The following is an 18,063-nucleotide window of genomic DNA, read 5'->3' on the forward strand; positions in this document are numbered from 1 at the left end:
AGCAACACAAATGTCAGGGGTGATGAGGACGGGTACAGTGCCTATATGGAAATGCGTGCTCATTTCTTAAATCATTATAGGAAGTCTTTGGTCAGAAGGAAGCCAGAAAATCCTGCTAAGTCTTTTCCATGAAGTCTATCAGCTGCCATCTGAATTACAGTAGCCCAAACTGATGAATTACATGTGGCACTGACATTAAATATTGGTGTGTCTAGCTCTTTTTTGGTTTTTAAATATGTCTACCCTCTGTTGGAGAGTCAGCATGTGTTGTCACAGGTCAGTTGCCTAATTTTAACCACTAATGGAGCTTGCTTATCCTGGGATGCAGATTCAGGCCAGAAATAGGAAGCCAAGTGATGGTCATGTGTCTGACAAGGAGACAGGCAGCGGGCCAAAACACATTTGAGCTGGATGGAATTTCTTGCCCCTGTGAAAATGCAGCGCTAAATCTTCCTCCCCCACTCGCCTCTTTACACACAAGTGGATCCCTCTAGTACAGTGAACTGTCACCCGAAACTAACAAGGAGGATGTGTCTCCCAGCAATCTGAGCTTCGGTCAAAAGTTCACCACTTGCCAGCCCCCCTATGCCAACTTGGACCAAGATTTCTGGAATGGTTAGAAAAATATTTTAATGTAATTCACCTTGCTATGCTATTTCATTAATAACCTCTAAAAATGCAAAGAGTGCGGCCTTAAAATTCCTTGACATCCTCAGCATATGACTAATAATAATGAAACTTTCTCGCTGTCGGCAGAGCCACTCTGTGAATGCTCTGTTTTCCCTGGAGTTTCATGGAGCCTTTAGCAAATGCAGTACATTTGCCATGTCCATTTTTTACAGCCTAGTAACTGCTGTTCAGCCAGGCTTGCCTGAGCTGGCTCTTTGTCCAGCCCACTGCACTGCACTCTCCTTTCTTGCTGCCCCGTGCTATTTTTCTCACAAGAATATTTTGTACAGGCATAATTTGGACGTGCGTGAAATACTCTTTTACACATTAAGTCTTTCCTATATTCTCTATTTCTGTTCTGAGTCCAGTCTCTCAGTGTCTCCCAAAATATGCCATCCATGCAAAGCACGGAGTCGTTACCAGCCCGTGGTCTGTGTGTGCTCCATACTGTGCTGAGTAAAGAGGGCTCAGCCCTCGGATGGGGGCAGAGCGTGTCTAACATGCCATTATATAACTTGAAACCAAAGTATATAGTACTGTCTTTAAAAGTACATTTTACATAGATCCCCATTTCTATATCTTGCTTCAAGCATTTCTTTCTAAAATAGGCTTTTGGGAGTCAGTGGATGAGACTCTGCTCACTAGGGGTAGGTCCAGGGCTACAGAATTGCTTTTCACACCATGTCTGCATTCAGGCTTCTAGGACCAGGACTTCATAAACCACTGGATGGTATCTAGAATTAAATTAATTCTAGATTAACTTTTTACCCCAATGTCAAAAGCAGGACAAAGACTGTTTCATTGTCAACACTTCCCAAATTAGTAACAAAACAGAAATCCTCTCATCATGATTTCTTTCAAGCCTGTAACAAGGCCTGATTATGGCTCATACTGTGTACTCCTTGTCAATCCTCAATAGGTCTGTCTCCACTGCATACCCTAATGGGACCTAGTGGGATCATATTCAACAGCACCCAGTTGACACACAAGTGTTTGGAGATGCCATGAGGGATGAACCATGAGGGATGACTGGAATAGATTCTTTACCCAAACAAAGCCTTCTTTGGACTTGAGAGGTTTACAAAAACATAGTTCTTCTTTGGATCTGGTGTTTTTCCCACTGTGAGAAGCAATTGAGATCAAATCATGATTGCTACCAAAAACCATGAGAGGTTGTAATCCAAACATATTCTCTCCAACAAGCACAGCCAAAGGAATAATTCCCTCAGGGCCATCCCACGCCATGCTGAACTGCCCAGCCACCCTATTTTATACTGAGGGATTTGTTCATGGCACACTTGTACCGCACCAGAGGCAAACAGGCAGATTCAGAATAGTGTAGAAAGGGGAAGTGGCTAAAAACTATTTTTATAGCCAGATGACCTTCCACTGTGTTAAATTATAAATTATCCCTTTTCTAATGAATCCCCTTTTTTCCTAACCCAGTCCTGTGCCTTCCTCAATTAACAGTTCATTTTTAGATTAAGGTAGAGCCATATGAACTGAGAATTTATTTCCAAGAACTTCACACACTAACAGATGTAATCTAGCACAGGTGAGGCTGAGCAGAAGAAGAGTTTTCCAGAGGTGAAATGGAGATGGAATATTTTTTCCAAAATACTTCCATATTTGCTCAGTATTTTCCTGTTTCTTCAAAAATTTGGCCTAGGATAAAAAAAAAAAAAAAGGAGCATTCCAGGTAAACAAAAACTAGGGAAAAAGAAACAAAAATTCATCAAGTTTAGTGACATTTTAAAGTCCAGAATATTCATGGAGAGCTGTAAATATTCCCAGCCTCAATTGCCTTGGATTTTGTAATAACAAAAAAATTGGATTTTGGGAGAGCACTTTGCATGGCATGGACATTTGATTCAATTTGAAGAAAACAGACAGAGACTAGCTTTCCTCCAAAGTATGGGCAGTTGTTATGCCTCCACCAAACACTGCCACATGAACACAGGCAGTGCTTTGGGGTTTTTTCTGCATAGGTTTGGCCAATGTCTCTAATCATCATTTGTAAGCCAGTGGTACATGGTGCAGGAGCAGCTGCAGTCTGGGGGGACTGGAAGTGTTCTTTTGCAGGGGCCTTATTTCCAGGACCTCTAGGAGAGAAAGGGAGACCTGCTTCTGGCATCTTCTGATCTCAGAGAAGCATCATCTACTGGCCTGGCCACGCTCTTAATGTTGAGGCAGTTCTTCACCTGAATTTTGAGTTTTACCATTTTTTTAAGAAAAGCATCCCTTTCCCAGTTTTTAGTGAACAATTTGTTGGTTTCTGACAGTCTTCAGAGTTCCATTATGGTTACCAGAGAAGGAAAAATAATATTTATCTGTCTGTCTGTCTGTCTGTCTATCTATCTATCTATCTATCTATCTATCCATCCATCCATCCATCCATCCATTCATCCATCAGGTATATATGCACATATGTGTGTGTACATATATATGTTGAATATTAGGAAGAAATTTTTTACAGAGAGAGTAATCAGGCATTGGAATGGGCGGTAGTGGATTCTCTGTGCCTGGGGTTTTTTAAAATGAGACTGGATGTGGCACTTAGTGCCATGGTCTAGTATTGGATCAAGGATTGGACTTGATGATCTCTGAGGTCTATTCCAACCTGGTTGATTCTATGATTCTATATTTGTATACATGTACATGCATACACCTTTTAACCACTTTTGCTGTCTCCTTCACAATAAACTGTCCATTTGTGACAGCATGTGAGAATATGTTTATCTGGCATTACTTTCCAGATGACTGGTACACCAGTGGTGTACTATTCTGAGCAGTCTCAAGCCCAATTTACCCAGAAAAGCCAAATGTGCATATATTTATATGCAAGCTGATCAGTGGAAAGTAGTCAACACATGTAATTTAATCAATAAAAAGGTCTTTTAAAAGAGCTGTGTATATAACAAGTCTTTCTTCAGGCCCATTCTTACTGTACTTGCTGTTGGCCCACAGCGCAAATCAGTGTGCTTCTGGAAAACCAAACTTACTCCTGCACTCATCTTCTTTTACCTTCTCTGCCTACAGCAAACCATCTCCTTGCTTTTAGTACTGTTGCCCACTGTGGGTCAGCGAGTCTGTGAAGCTGGAAACATCAGCGCACATGGGAGCAGGCTGTTAGAAGCATTTTTCACACATCAACAAGACCTGCCCTGTGTAGTTTTACATAGCATAGTGTGAAAGAAGGTTATAACAGCCAGCTGGCCATCCACACCGAGAATGCTGCTTATGCAGGGCTGAGATGAGGGTATAACTTCTAAGGAAACTGTTCCAGCCCAAACTGGGCCCACAGAAGTGAAGGACTGCTGCTGAAGGCACACACACAGTAAGGTCTCACCACAAAACTGAAGGAACCACACTAGAGTCTCGAGGGGCTTCAGCTGGCTGCAGCAAAAAGGGTGGAAAGGAGAACTCTGACAGGGAAGGGAGGCATAAGTTTCCCCTTATGACAGAAGGATCATCACTAGAAATCAGCTACATCAGTCAAAACTATCACATAAAATAGAACTAAATGGTGATCAGCTGTAGTCCTTATTGTAATTAACCTGTGCTAGGGATTTTTAAATATGTTAATGTTCCCAATACAAGTAGATTTCCAGTCTTCCTTGAAAATAAATTATTTAAAAAAAAAAAAAAAGTGAGAGAAAAATATTAATTCAGTAGACATGTAGGAAATTAATTATTTAGGTTTGGATCAAGTGTTTCTGCAAAAGACAACAGCAACCTGGAAACATTATGAATCCCTAAAGGAGATTGGAGGTGAATCTTCTCCATGAAACTGATGCATATTTGGTTTTAGGCTACCCAGACCCAAAGTTCTCTGCCCAGTCTTCAGTTTAGAAGTTCCTCCCATCATACCTCTTAGATCTGAAGGTTTGGCTTCTATATATTAGTTGCTCAGCCTTCACTTTCCATGATATCTCCCTCATATTGTCTCTTATTAGGTATTTGATAATTATGAGAAATTTGTATAATAGGCTAGTAGGTAGGTAGGTATGTAGATAGGTAGTAAATGGATAAATCTTGGTAGGAGTAGTCTAGAAGACACATGAACTACAACTTCCAAAATATTTGGACCTCTTCAGTGTACAAGACACTATATATATTTTGTACATGTTTTCATACATATTTTAAATATTTTTTTTCTTTCTGAAAAGCAAAAGGATTGATCCCCAGGATGCCTTGAATACCCTCTGGAAGGTTCATTTACCCTTGCACCAGCTTTCTCTCACCTACCCAAAAGCTGTGAGGCAGCATAACCAATTAAGGAGACTAACACTGATACAACTCACAGAGTGCGAGTCATCTTGCTTTTCTTAAATAAGAGAAGGCACGAGAGAACACGAGGCAGTTGCAGGGCAGAAGAGAACACAGGAACAAAGGAACAAAGAAGTTATAAGACATCTTTTCCCATACTGGCTTCAAACAGCGTACTAGCCCTTTCAGGTCAGCGGGGCATGGCACTTGGTGTGTTTTGCTGAATAGCAAAAGTTGTTCACTACTGTGAGAACCAGCTCACCTGGGAAAGAGCACAACACCCATTAGTCTGTGTGTGGTTTCCCCTGGAGCATGGCAGCAAGCTGTGCTCCATATGGGCAGATGCAGGAGCAGTGTCCCATGCTGAGGGAATGCAAGGACTGTGGACTTTGCTTGGTGTTGGAAGGTGAGAGACTGAAATAAGGTCTGGCACGTGCTGGCTGGAAAGGCACATTGAAAGACAAGCTTCTGTCTCTGGGTGTGCAGGAGGCTGGGACAAAGCACAGAACGTGTGAGAGAGAAAAGAGCAATAAACAGTTCCTGAGTATCCTGCTCTTCCTCCGGAGCATGGAGCTGATGGCAGGCTTTCTCCAACAGCTTTTTCTTGCCTGTTTCTGATTTCCCTGGAAATCACCCTTAGCCCATGCTTCAGCTGCTTGTCAAGTAACTACCAGCCTCACCCAGGAAGGTACACAAGGGCTACTGGAGTCAGCAGCATCCCTGCACAGCACAATAATAAAGCCAGGTCCCAGTCTCTTTTCAGATTGGAAGGAAAGATGCAAATCAGGACAAGAGATACATGGACTAGTAAAATTATCGCTGTGAACAGCAATAATATAACAAAAAAATAATGCCTTAATGGTGGACAAGCCAGTTTATTTAATGCAGCAGTTGTATCATGTCAACAAACAGGGACACAGACATAGATTTGAGCTGCTTTCCCATCACACTGTGTTTGGCCAGGTCTTCAGCTTTCTTGCTGTCCTCTATAATAAAGTATCCTCCCATGTAACCAGTGAACTGTCTGTGAGTTAAAAATCGATTTCTGAAAAATGTTATTCAAAAAGTTAGGCTAAATTCTGAGCCTAAATGAAGTCCTGTCTATTCATTTCTTGTGAAGCAGCAAGTATGTGCCACCCCATGTGCTTGGCTCTTACCAGCTATATCCAGAACCTCAACAAAAACTTAGGGCAATTTTTGAATTTTTCCTCAAGTTGATTATCTTTCTGAATTAAAAATTGCATTCTGTTACCTTGATATAAAAACTGGACCTGCATTTCAAAAACTTGATTTGTTAGGTTAGTATCCATGAATTTAACTCGGTAGACCAGAAGATCTTTAATGCACACAGGCCTTTTTGAAAGAAGAGAGCATAACATCAGAGGTATGAAAATGGCTTGCTTTCCCTAAATTTGTGCCTCTTCCCTCCAGTGCAAACTCACTCACTGATTCATATACACATGTAAAACTCTTTGCAGTTCAGGGAAGTGCCCACTTCAGCATGAGAAGAGATTCTCTTTTAGAAAGTACAATCATCTTGTGTAAAGACTCCAGCACTGATATGCACGTAATGATTTGCCTTAGAGGGTGTGCTTATTGCATGGAATTTAATTTAATTTGTCCTTATTCTAATAATTTTGTGTACAAGTAAGGGCATGGGGCACAGATTACATGTGTTCTCAATAGAGTTTGGAGCACTGTTATTTATTACAAATAATTCATTTGGATGCTAATTTCTTATCTATCCATATTAAAAGAGGTAAATCTATACAGATACATATATGAAACTAAGAGTTTCCATCTAGGCTACAACATGACTATGTATGCACTGGTTTCTGGTGGACTGAGCTAAAATACATAGGTATTATTATGAAAATCAAGTGACATTTTCTTTTGTTCCCTTCTCCCTCACACGGTGCATACCTATAGTGTCAGTACCTTCCTTCATTCTTTTGTTGCCATCTTCCTTTCTCTTCCTTGTTTGTTTTTGCAACCTCATTTATAAAGGTGGAATTGGATTTTGCATCCATGAAGACTAAGTTCTCTATTCAGTACAGCCATTTAAAAAAAAAAAAAAAAAGTAAATATGGGCTCTGTTCAGTTTCAGAAAGTCAGGATATATTTTTGGCCCTGAATTCATACCTATTCACACTTAAACCAAGAAACTACATTATTTGGTGCAATTCCAGATAATCAGAACACAATTCCCTGAAGCATGGCTCCACTTCCTGTATAGTGCTATGAATTTTCTTTTTATTTTGCAATTTTGTTACTCAAAACACACTCTGTCACCATTTTTTAATGACATTTTCTCAAGGCTTAGCTGAATACACACTGAATAAAACAGAAGTGAACCAGTGAACCCCCCAGTATGATATAATATTGCCCACTCTGAGCAATTGAAATTTCCACTTCAGGAAGACTTAATCATGGAAGTCTTTCTTTTCTTCATCCTAGCTTCATATTGTCAGTATTATATTAAAATCTGTACAGACAAAAAAACATATACCTTACCTGTCTGTACTCTAATAAAAACCTGATCATCATCTTGTTTCCTTGCAGTGAGCCACTTACTCTCTCAAGCTGCAGTCTTCCTCTGCCACCTACCTCCCTCTGTCTGAAGTATTATCTACAGAAGTGGAAAGAAAGATGCTTCTAAAATGAAAACATTTACAGGACTTAAAGCCTTCATATAAAACAACCTTTTATTTTTTTTTTCCTCAAACAAAATATGCAAAGGTATGGCTGAGCAATCAAAATCACTGAGACTTGACATTGCAGAGGATTTACATATCACAATTACATCAAGAGTTTCATGCCTGTATTAATAGGGCTGTTGCTTAAGAAACTTAAACAGAAAGCAGACATAGCCTGTTTCTACTTTTGCATCATAACAATAAAAAAAGTAAAATAGAACATAAAAAGAACCCTATTTTATGCATGGTGGTGACTGCTAAGAAACATTTTATTTGAAATTACCGTTCTGCCCTGAGCACAGAGAAAATTTGTATTGTGTATATATTGTATACAAATAAAAACAATATCTGTAGAGAGATGTGAATGTATGTGAATGTGAATGTATCCCAGAACAAACCAGATTCATTGTCTGGTGGCTCAGTGCTGAGTGGGGGAAAGAGGTGCATAGTCATGCAGCTCAGATCTGAGTGTGCCACGATACCTGCATGAGAAAAGCTGCTACCTCTGCCTCTTGGCAAAACTGAGACTGTTCCTATGCTAATTTAGGAAAAAAACTTCCATGAGCTTTCATATTGCAAAATCAAGCCCTAAATTCAATGCATTCAGTGTGTTCTCACACATGTGAATATATGTGAATATATTCCCTCATGACAACTCTAGATTTCTCTTCTAGCCCTGCATAATGATCTCTTCATCTGCCGCAATCAGTAGAGGAGAGACAGGTGATGCCTCTGGCCCATCAGGGTTGGGCAGGACGGATGAGTGACACGCGCCAGATGCTGCCCCCTGAGCTGGGCAGCAACTCCCCTGTAAATACATCATGGAGTAAAAATCACCACGTACATTCCAGCTGCTGCAGAGCATGTCACTGGAGTAGACGTGCGGTCACATGTACAAATGCACACCAAATAGTATCCGTACGTGTGATTAATTAGCAGCTCACAGCGAATTCTTTGAGCCACAGGGGAAAAAAAAGAGGAAAAAGGGAAAAGAAAATCACACATTTAAAAGGAAGATTAAAATTAACTATATGCGGTCTCTGAGGTTGAAAAACAAAAACTGTGTTCTTCAGGAAGTGAAGGAGACAATGAAGTCAGTGATATGTGTCGCCTGAATCTTACTTTATTTTTTACCATATTTGTAATACTGATTTTTATCTTTAATGTCAGTTAATTCAGTGCCCATGGAAACTACCAAGCCAGCAGCTCTTGAGCCTAAAGTCTTCTCTATCAATACAGACCCAGAGGTGTACCTCAAAAACATCCCTGAGAACACCATGGTAACAGTTGCCAAGCCCCCCAAAAAAACAAAAAGCTTTTAGGGATATGGAGCACAAAGACTGACAAGATAAGAAAGAGGAACAGCATTATCTCTTAATTCATTTCAGCCAGATTTGACCCATGTAAACCCATAAGTAGAGCGTTCAACGGAAAGTTAACTATGTGTTAACTTTGGACTATGAAGGACTATGAATCCTTCAGGCAGATTGAAACATTAGAGAGTAAAGCAGAGAGCAGGAATAGAAAGACTGTTGAAACTGAATTTATCATCTCATAGAGGAGGCAATGTAGAATACAAATGATGCACATAGGAAATGGAAAAAATTGCAAGAAATGGGCAACAGAAAATCTTTAGTATTTAGGAATATGAATGCTGCCCATATGAGTACAGTATAAGACCACAGTATAGGAAATAGTCATATTAGTTAGTTTGTGAACTGTGCAAGATGTTCATCAGTAAAGTTGATATCATATCACACTAATAAATTTAGCAGGTAGCTGAGTAGCACAAAGACTGGTGAGTAAAGTGGGAAATGTGACATTCAGAAATACCTGAGTCCATTGCTAACTCTCTTGGCATTCTCAAGAAGAAACAGCACATAAATGGAGCTGTTTGAAGAGTTGCAGGTCTAGGACCAAGAAACTCAGGTGATGGAAAAGGTTCTGTAAAGTATGACTCTACAAGGTGTTATGAACAGATGTCATAGGCTCACATGGGACCACCACAGCTTTCAGCCTAGTTACTTGCAATCTCAGTCAGCTATGAAAGAGCTTAGAAGAAATGCCAGAAACCTCCCAGAACCATCAATTCTATACCACCAAGCACTCCGTGCTTTTTGCATACTTTCAGAAGGAAAACTGAAAATACTGTGGTGATCAGAGTGGGAGAGTACATCAGCATGACAGGTCTTTAAAACTGTGTTGTGGCAAAAAAACCACAACAGCCATAAGAATCAGTTGTTAAGAAGGTATTTTACTTCGTGCATGCCTTCAGCAAGAGAAAGGTTAAAATAATATCAAGTTCTTGTGCCAATATTTTTAAAACAATGTTGAAAAATTGCACAGGTTGCAAAGAAAAAAAGTACACAAACCATTTGAAGAATTGCTGTAGGAAGTTAAGGAGTGTCATCTATTCTAACAGGTAAAAAATTATATTATTATATAGAATAAAGTAATTATATAGAATAATAATATTTTCTCTTATGGAGAATATTACATATGAAAGGACTGTTTAGATAAGTGAAGTAAGGCATTATTTAAACCAGCAGCTTGAAACTGAAGCCAACCGAGCTCAAACTGGAAGTGAGAAACACTGAAGGCTGCTAAGCAGACTGGCAAATGGCTGCAGCAAGGAAGTGGGATCATCCATCTATCTCATGATATCTTCTAGTTGAGAAAGCATGCCTTTCTGGAAATAGTGAAAGTCTCTCTGAGCTTCTAAAGTAGTATATTATGAACAGCAAGAATTATATATGTGGTAAGATTGAAAAAACAGAAAGGTCCATTCTGGATGTTAAATACTTAATCCTTTTATTGAATGTGATGTTTGGTGCTCAAACATTTGCACACTGGGGGCTGACAGACAAGCACTGGATGTAGGATTTCCAGGGAAGGTGAACAATAAATGTGGTCAGTGCTATCACACTTCCATGACTTTTTTGTCCTGATCTTTCTGAATGTTGATGTTTTGTTTGATGATCTATTTGCTTATCAGGTGAGACGTCCACAGTAATGCACAATTCTTCTTTTGTGAAAAGTTCCAGATTCGTTAGATAACACTAATTTGCTTTATAGAAATGTTTTCTGAGGTAAGTTGTAACTTTCTACATCTTGCTGTTTATCAGAGCCCATTATTCTATACTCCTAAAAACAAGATTTTCTTTTCATAGTACTGCTGTGAAATGTTTACCAGTGTATGACCATAGGAGGAGGCCCATGACAGTGTTTTAATGGTATACAGCCAATTCTTAACCCATGTCCATCACAATGCTGTGCTTTCCTTTATTGCTATCATAATTTCCTCTCTGAGGTAACTCAGCTGTTTCTTTCCAAGGCTTTGTAGTTCCTTATGTGATTCAACCTACCTAAAATTCTTTAGTTAGGACCAAGGAAAACTATTTTTATATAATTGTAAATATGCAGTGAGATCATTAGTGAATATAGTTTCTGGCCCTTGGTTTCCAGGATAATTTCCTATACCAGGACTTATTTCACAGAGTGCACGGAGGAGGCAAAACAATGTTAGCACATTTTGCATGAATGTTTGTATTGCTCTGCATTAAGACACTAAAGTTTACTCGTGTCTTACACTGGACAGTTTTACAGTCAAATAACTGTCTATAAAAGAAACAGAATTCATACTAAGCCGCATTAGACCCAATTCTCCTAACGTATACTTGAGTGTGAGGTAAAATACCAAAATTCAGCCCTCAAGGAGAAATTCTCCAGGACACACAAGCTGGACCGTCTGCCACAACACAGCACCCAGTCTCACATGTTGCTGTTACACTTTGGGTTTCTCTACACAAGAAGTAAATGTTCAGCCTTGGCAATTGTCAGGTCCTACCTTTACTGTTACACAGAGTCGTTGGTGAAGGGCTTGTACGAGGCATGCTGTGTCTTCGGAGTATGTGTCCACTGGACTCATGCTCTGAGAAATGGGCTGGTTTTGGTACCTCACCCAGCATACTGCTGCCTTTAAAATAGGCATAGATCTGTGTGGGCTGGGAAAGTTCCCTATCTCTCACAAGCAGGGACACAGAGGAGAAGTGAGATCCCATTGTCCCAAATAAGATCCCTTAGTCTCTCACTGTGAGGAGCAGAGGGGCGTTCTTTAGCTGACTGCCTCAATTTGGACACCAGCCACAGAGTGAGTCTTTCCCAGTGCGGTGACTATTTGCTTACTACTCAGGAGAAATAAAATTATAATACATAAAACACATTTCTTATTTTAAAGCCTAATACCTACAGGTCTTCCTTTCATTTTCTTCTTCTTGACCACCAACAAAAATTTCCTGATGGGGGAAAGAGTGGTGCTGAGGCAGAACCCTCAGCCACAACATTCCAGGCTGTACTGAAGTATTAAAAATGAATTTACTGAACTAGAATTGGAAGAAAAAAGTTTGCTTAAATATGACTTTTAAACTTTGCACGGGATGCAGAAAATATTGAAACATGCTCATCAGACACGGAAATATGATTTTGGTGAAGACCATGCATTTGGAACAATTTCTAGCACTTGCAGTATAAAAATTACACTTTGGAGAAAACAAAATAGAGTCCATATTTAGTTTTAATTCTGAGATTTTTCTGCTAAAATTAGTTAAAATATTTCCAGGTCTTCGAAATTCAAAGTGTTCATTCTTTTCAGATTTCTCCCCATACTTTTGTAGGCAATCAGCATTTGAAAACCAAGTAATATTCTGTCATATGTTCTATATTTTTCTCCTTTATTACAGATTCTTAAAAAAAAAAAAAAAAAAAAAAAAAAAGTCTCTTCTCTGTAGTTGTGACCCTTACCACGAAGCTGAATGTTTCAAAAAGTTGGTATTAAAATGAGAACTTAGGTCTCTGTTAGAAAGTAATCTAGCTCCTATGTATGCAACTCTGTCAAAATGAGTAGTGAAGATATACATTCACTTATTTACAGCTTTGCATGTCACACTCAGCAGAAAGCCGGGGAGGAAATCAAGTTTACCTTCACGATAATTTGTTCTTTTGACGTGACTTTGCCCTCGGCGTTGTTTTAATTTCTATTAAATGCAAAAGCATCTCCATTCCCGGGATTTTTAATGATTCAAAAGATTCCTCCACGGGAGCAACTGGATTTTTCTCAGGTTCGTCAGACTTCTCAACTCGACTTTGGTGGTGGCATTTTTCGGCGGGCGCCAGACTTGGTGGGATTTGGAGGGAGTTACCCCGATCCCTGCCTTTCCCGGAGCTCTACTTCTATCCGACCAGGAGCGGGACCCGACGAGGCGGGAGGAACGGCGGGGGCATCCTCCCCGGGAGGCGCGGGGCAACACCCGGCACAGGAGACACGTGAAAAGAAATTAAATAAATGAAATTAAATGAAACCGCAGCCGGAGATGGGTTGACTCGCTGTGTAAGCCCCCACCTCCCTCCGCCCCCCGTCTCCCCCGCACACCGCAGCCGTCGGTCCGTCCCTGCGCGGCCGGGGCGGGCACCGCGTGTCGGAGCTCTCTCCGCGCCTCCCGCCTCGCAGCTCCCGGGTAGTCCCAGCTGCGGAAGGGGAATCTCCCTGGCTTCCCCCGCCTCTGCCACCGCCGGGCCCGGGGATGAAATTCCCCCGGCGGCAGAGGAGCCCCTCCGGCCCCAGCGCACTCGCGGGAGGGAGCCACGCTGGAAAAAGGGCGGGAGGCAGGGAAAGAGGGTGTGTGGGGGGGTGTCAGCTCAGCCCACCGCGGCCTTATCCCCCCTCACTCCTCCCACCAGTGCGTGGTGCTTCTTAACCCCCGGGAACCTCCCTCCCGCGAAGCATTGCTCCACTTTGCAGAACACGAGTTGATGACGAAAAAAATACTTCTCGGCCGCTGCCAGCCATGAGCTGTTTGGATGTTATGTACCAAGTCTACGGTCCTCCCCAGCCCTATTTCGCAGCAGCCTACAGTCCCTATCACCAGGTAAGTGTGGGGGACAGTGGTGAAGAGGCAGAGTGTGGGAGGGGTGTCATCTGGAGGATGGCCGTCTGGGGCCTCACCGAAAGGAAAAAGGGAAAAGGAGAAGGGGAGGGGAAAGGGGGGCGGGGGAGGCGGGAGGGAAAGATCTGGGAGCCTGCGATGGTGATCGAAGCAGAACCGCATCCCACCTTGGAGCGGGGCTCGGCAGGGTACGTACACCGGCGGCAACCGACGGACTACGGGATGCTTTGGGAACTTGGGCGCGATTTTAACCCTCAGAGAGATTTTTAGGGTATTGATTTGTTCGTTTTCCAGTATTTGTTTGTTTGTCTGTTTCCTTTGCCGGGACTGGCTCCATCCGAGAGCGGAGGCTCGGGGCAGCGATGTCCGCGGTGTGTGTAACCCGTCGGTAGCTGCGAGGCCAGGCTACCAGGGTATCGCTTACCCCTGTGCGCCGGCATCCCGGCCGCCGCCGCGGGAGCCACTTCGTGCAGAGGTTTTACAGCCGCCTCGGAGAGGTGCTCCGGAGTTACACTCTGGAAGTGGGGGAGGCGAGAGTGCCGGGAGGCTGCGGGGTTTGTCGACGGCGGGAAAAGCCCCGGCCCCGAAGGGGACAAGGGTTTGCAGGATCCTCCCCGATCCCAGGGCGCACTAGGTGGTGGGACCCTCCCCCCTCCTCCGGTCCCACCGGGCTACCGGCGGCGCCGTCGCCTGCAAGACCCGCGGGTGCTCCGTGTGCTGGAGCCGCGTCCCGCCGCCGCACTGCGTGCGGCTCCGCCCGCGCGGGCGCGAGTATCAACCCATCCCCTGGTTTCAATAACGGGATCCCGCCTGTCGCGGGAATGTTTCGGGCACGCACAGCCCGTTATGCGTGGGGATCTGCTCGTCCCGGGACCCGCATCGTCCCGCGTGGGTCAGCGCTCGTTTCCCCGGGATGCACCTGTTGCACACCTCTTTCCTTTTACCCCTCTGCGTTTCCAGCTTTTCCCTCGCCCTTATTCCTTTCGGAAATTAATTCCTTTTTCCACCAGCGTAACGAAAAAGGGGATGGGTAGAGGGAGCAGCGCCCCAGGCCCGAGGCGGGTGAAAGCCCCTTCTGTGCAGGGTCGGGACGGGGCCAGCAACCCCCACTCCTTGCAGTCCCCGGTGTGGCGGTCCCTGTGCCGCCTCCACTGCCCGGCAGCGGGACACAATTCCCGTTACAAATAGCAGATGATGTATTCCCCCACCTTGCCTTCCCTCCCATCACCCCCTCACCCTCCCCCCGACGGCTTATGACATTATTAAGGGGGATGATCATTACCTCAATGGCCGAACTGGGAGCCAAGTGGAAAGGCGGTCGTGGCAGAGTGACATTATGAAATATATCACGCTCCTTGGCCCAAGGCTCTGCCTCGTCCCCTCGGTGCTTCCCTCGCCTCCCGCTCCACGGCTGTGCCCGCATAATCCAAGCCCGAGCTCCGCGTCCCAGTGCTTATTGCTAAGAAACTTGCAGCAGCTGCAGGCATGCTAACGCATAAAGATGGGAAACATCCACCGAACTTCTCAACGCCCGCTCTTTTCCCATCTATCGTAATCCAGTAAAAACAGAATAATCTTGTAGGAAATACCTGGAGCGTCCTACTGGCCAGGGAAATGATGTGCTTTGCCCTGAAATGTGTTTGAGTATTTTTTTTTTTTTTCTTTTTTCCCTTTCCTTCTCACCTCTGTGAGTCACGGGACACTCTTCACAGTAGATTTTGCGAGCCGGGGACCGAGCGCCTTTCGCCTTCCCTCCGCTGCAGTCGCTGCTCCGTGTGTGCCCGGCGGCTGTCCGACCGTGCCCCGCGTCTTTCCGCTCGCACTGCAGCCCCTTGGCGGCCGCTGTCCGCTCCGGAGCCATCTGTAAAGCTTCTTGTGCCGGGCTTGGTGCGGGGGACCCGGGCGTGTGATCCCCGCCCGGCCGCGCCCGCCCCGCCCGGCGGCTCTTTCTCCATCCCAGCCGGCACCTCTGGGTTTCGGGCCACCTGCCCTGTTTGCAACCCCTTCGCTGCTTCCCGGGGGTGGGACAGAACTGCAGTTACGGAGGGCGATGTGGGGGTGTGTGGGGTTACGGTGTGTGCTGGGGGAAAGGCGGGCAGCCTAGGACCAGACTTTTGCATCCTCTCGGAAAGATCGCGGGAGAGGGCTCGGCGCTGCATGCCGGTTGGCACATGGGGAGCCAGAGTACCTTGATGCGCTGCCTGACTGGCTCTGTTTTGTTTCCTTTCTCGCAGAAACTCGCCTTTTACTCCAACATGCAAGAAGCCCAGGAGAGCAGCAGTAGCGCCAGCGCCAGCAGCTCTTTCTCCAGCCACCCCGCGGCCAGCATCAAGGAGGAGGACTGCAGCCCCGAGAAGGAGCGACCCCCGGAGGCCGAGTACATCAGCTCCCGCTGTGTCCTCTTCACCTACTTCCAAGGGGACATCAGCGCCGTGGTGGACGAGCACTTCAGCCGGGCGCTCAGCCAGCCCAGCAGCTTCTCCCTCGGCAGCGCGAAAGCGACGCGGAACGCCGGCTCCTGGCGGGGTGAGCACCCAGCGCGGCGCGGGGGGCGGTGGGGTCCCCCTCCAGGCAGGCACCTCGGACCTCGGCATCCCGTCTCCCTCCTCCCTCTGGCCGACGGCTGGTGCTCGACGGGCAGCCCCTGGGAGCCGCTGTCCCGGGCCGGGAGCTGTCAGCTGCTTAGCCCTTTTAAGGGAAAAAAAAAAAAGAATAAAGCCCTTCAGTTCATGCCTGGCCTCAGTGTTCCAGGGGAAAGCAGCCTGGGAGGTGGAACAGGGAAATGAATTTTCTTTACACTGCAGAGGCTTTACCTTGAAGGGGCTACAGCCAAACCAGCTATGAAATGACACCTGCACTGTGACTGTGCATCTCCTGTTGACCCTTGCTTTCAGTTTATCGTGGTCATAATGATGGGAACAAAGCAAAAAAAGCAAATGTGGGAACCATCTCATCAGCTTTCCACCTCTGAAAAACTGATATTTTGCCCTGTATGTATCCCTGTATCATCACCCTGACTGCTGCTGGGGGAAGATCCTTAAATTTCTGAAAACGAAGGCTTCTAGACCTGCCTATGGCTGTGACTGTGTACCATCAAGGTCAAGGCCAGGGCTTACGCTCAGCTCTCCGTATCCATGCTGATTCACTCTGGACAGGTCTAGAGGTACCCAGGGCAGAAGGGAATAAACTTTCCCATCCTCTGTCTGCCAGACAGTTAGGGCTGGCACTTCTTTATGTGCAGTTTTGCTAACTCTCCCTCACAGGGCCACCTGCTCAGCCAAGGCTGATTTCTCAGACTCTATACAAATTGCTGTCGATAGTGTCTAAGAATGAAATAGTTTAAATAATTCATGTGTGAAAGATATTCAACTGGTGGCAGGAGAGGAGTGTTTTTTCCTCATCATGAACCTCTTCCCCTTCTACTGAGTAATGCCAGGGCTCAGAGCTGACATACATCCTGGCAAAAATGTATCAGGAGCATGGGTTTTTTTTATTTCTTTTGGGAATAGTTTGCATTCTCAGTTAATCATGCATAACATCTACCTGTACTATTAATAATCACCAGTCCATCTTGCATGTTGCTTACTGGGTTAAGAAAAGGTAGGGTCCTTGTCCTTTGCTCTGCCTCTGAAAAATCTCCGAAGGTCTGCAGAGTGCTTCCCAAACCTGTTGACTATATACCTAAGAAACAGGCGTAAGTCTGGTGTAATAGGTTGACAATCACCCCCAGAAAGTTAAGAAAATTCAAACTGGCCTCTAGTCACATCTCTCACTGTTCCTGACCCCTTTGAAACTGTGCTGAGGCAGCAGCTGCTTTCCTGGAGTTGTTGAGCATAAATGTTTATACAAGGAGATTATTACAAAAATGAACAAGAAAAATCCGACCTTGAAAATTTCAGTGGTGTATATCAGCTCTCACTCAGTTTACACTATGGAAGAAAAGAGATGTTTCCCTCACCTTAGACAACAGCCTTTTGCCCACCTACATACTAAGAGAAACCTGGAACAAAAAGTTGCAGCTTCAGGGATAAGCCATAGCCTAGGTGTGTTGGATGTTTAGCTGGAGAGGAATCTGTATTTGTTTGGAGCAAGTTCTTGTGTTTGGTAGTTTTTCAGGGAGTTAAGGTTTGGGTTTGGTTGGATTGGGGAGGGACAGAGGCCTAGGGAAAGGTGATCAAGCCTTGCTGGCTGTGCTCATTGCTGACTTTCTCTCCCATTTCCTTCACCCAGATGGCTCCTTCCCAATGAGCCAGCGCATCTTCCCACCATCCTTCTGGAATAGCACGTACCAGCCCTCCTCAGTCCCAGCCAGCCTGAGCAGCCCCCTGGCAGCTGCCGCCCACAGCGAGCTGCCCTTCGCCACCGCCACCGACCCCTACGCACCCGCCTCCCTGCATGGCCACCTGCACCAGGGAGGCCCTGAGCCCTGGCACCATGCCCACCACCACCACCACCACCACCACCACCCCTACATTGGGACACAGAGC

At 44.8% G+C, this 18,063-nt stretch overlaps 1 protein-coding gene across 1 annotated transcript in view; it reads left to right on the plus strand.

Annotated features, from left to right (window-relative positions):
• Window positions 1–13,322: 13,322 nt before the first annotated feature.
• The window catches only part of LOC114072080 (transcription cofactor vestigial-like protein 2), a 4,925-nt gene continuing 184 nt past the window's right edge, over window positions 13,323–18,063 (plus strand). Inside the window, exons 1-3 of the mRNA XM_027909998.1 lie at window positions 13,323–13,558; window positions 15,811–16,102; window positions 17,807–18,061. Coding sequence (XP_027765799.1) covers window positions 13,478–13,558; window positions 15,811–16,102; window positions 17,807–18,061 — 628 coding nt within the window. The 5' untranslated portion in view covers window positions 13,323–13,477. The remainder of the gene's footprint in view (window positions 13,559–15,810; window positions 16,103–17,806; window positions 18,062–18,063) is intronic.

Source organism: Empidonax traillii, unplaced genomic scaffold (assembly GCF_003031625.1).
Source record: "Empidonax traillii isolate 1590-97213 ecotype Southwest subspecies unplaced genomic scaffold, ASM303162v1 scaffold2601:size23829, whole genome shotgun sequence".
Taxonomy (NCBI): Eukaryota; Metazoa; Chordata; class Aves; order Passeriformes; family Tyrannidae; genus Empidonax; species Empidonax traillii.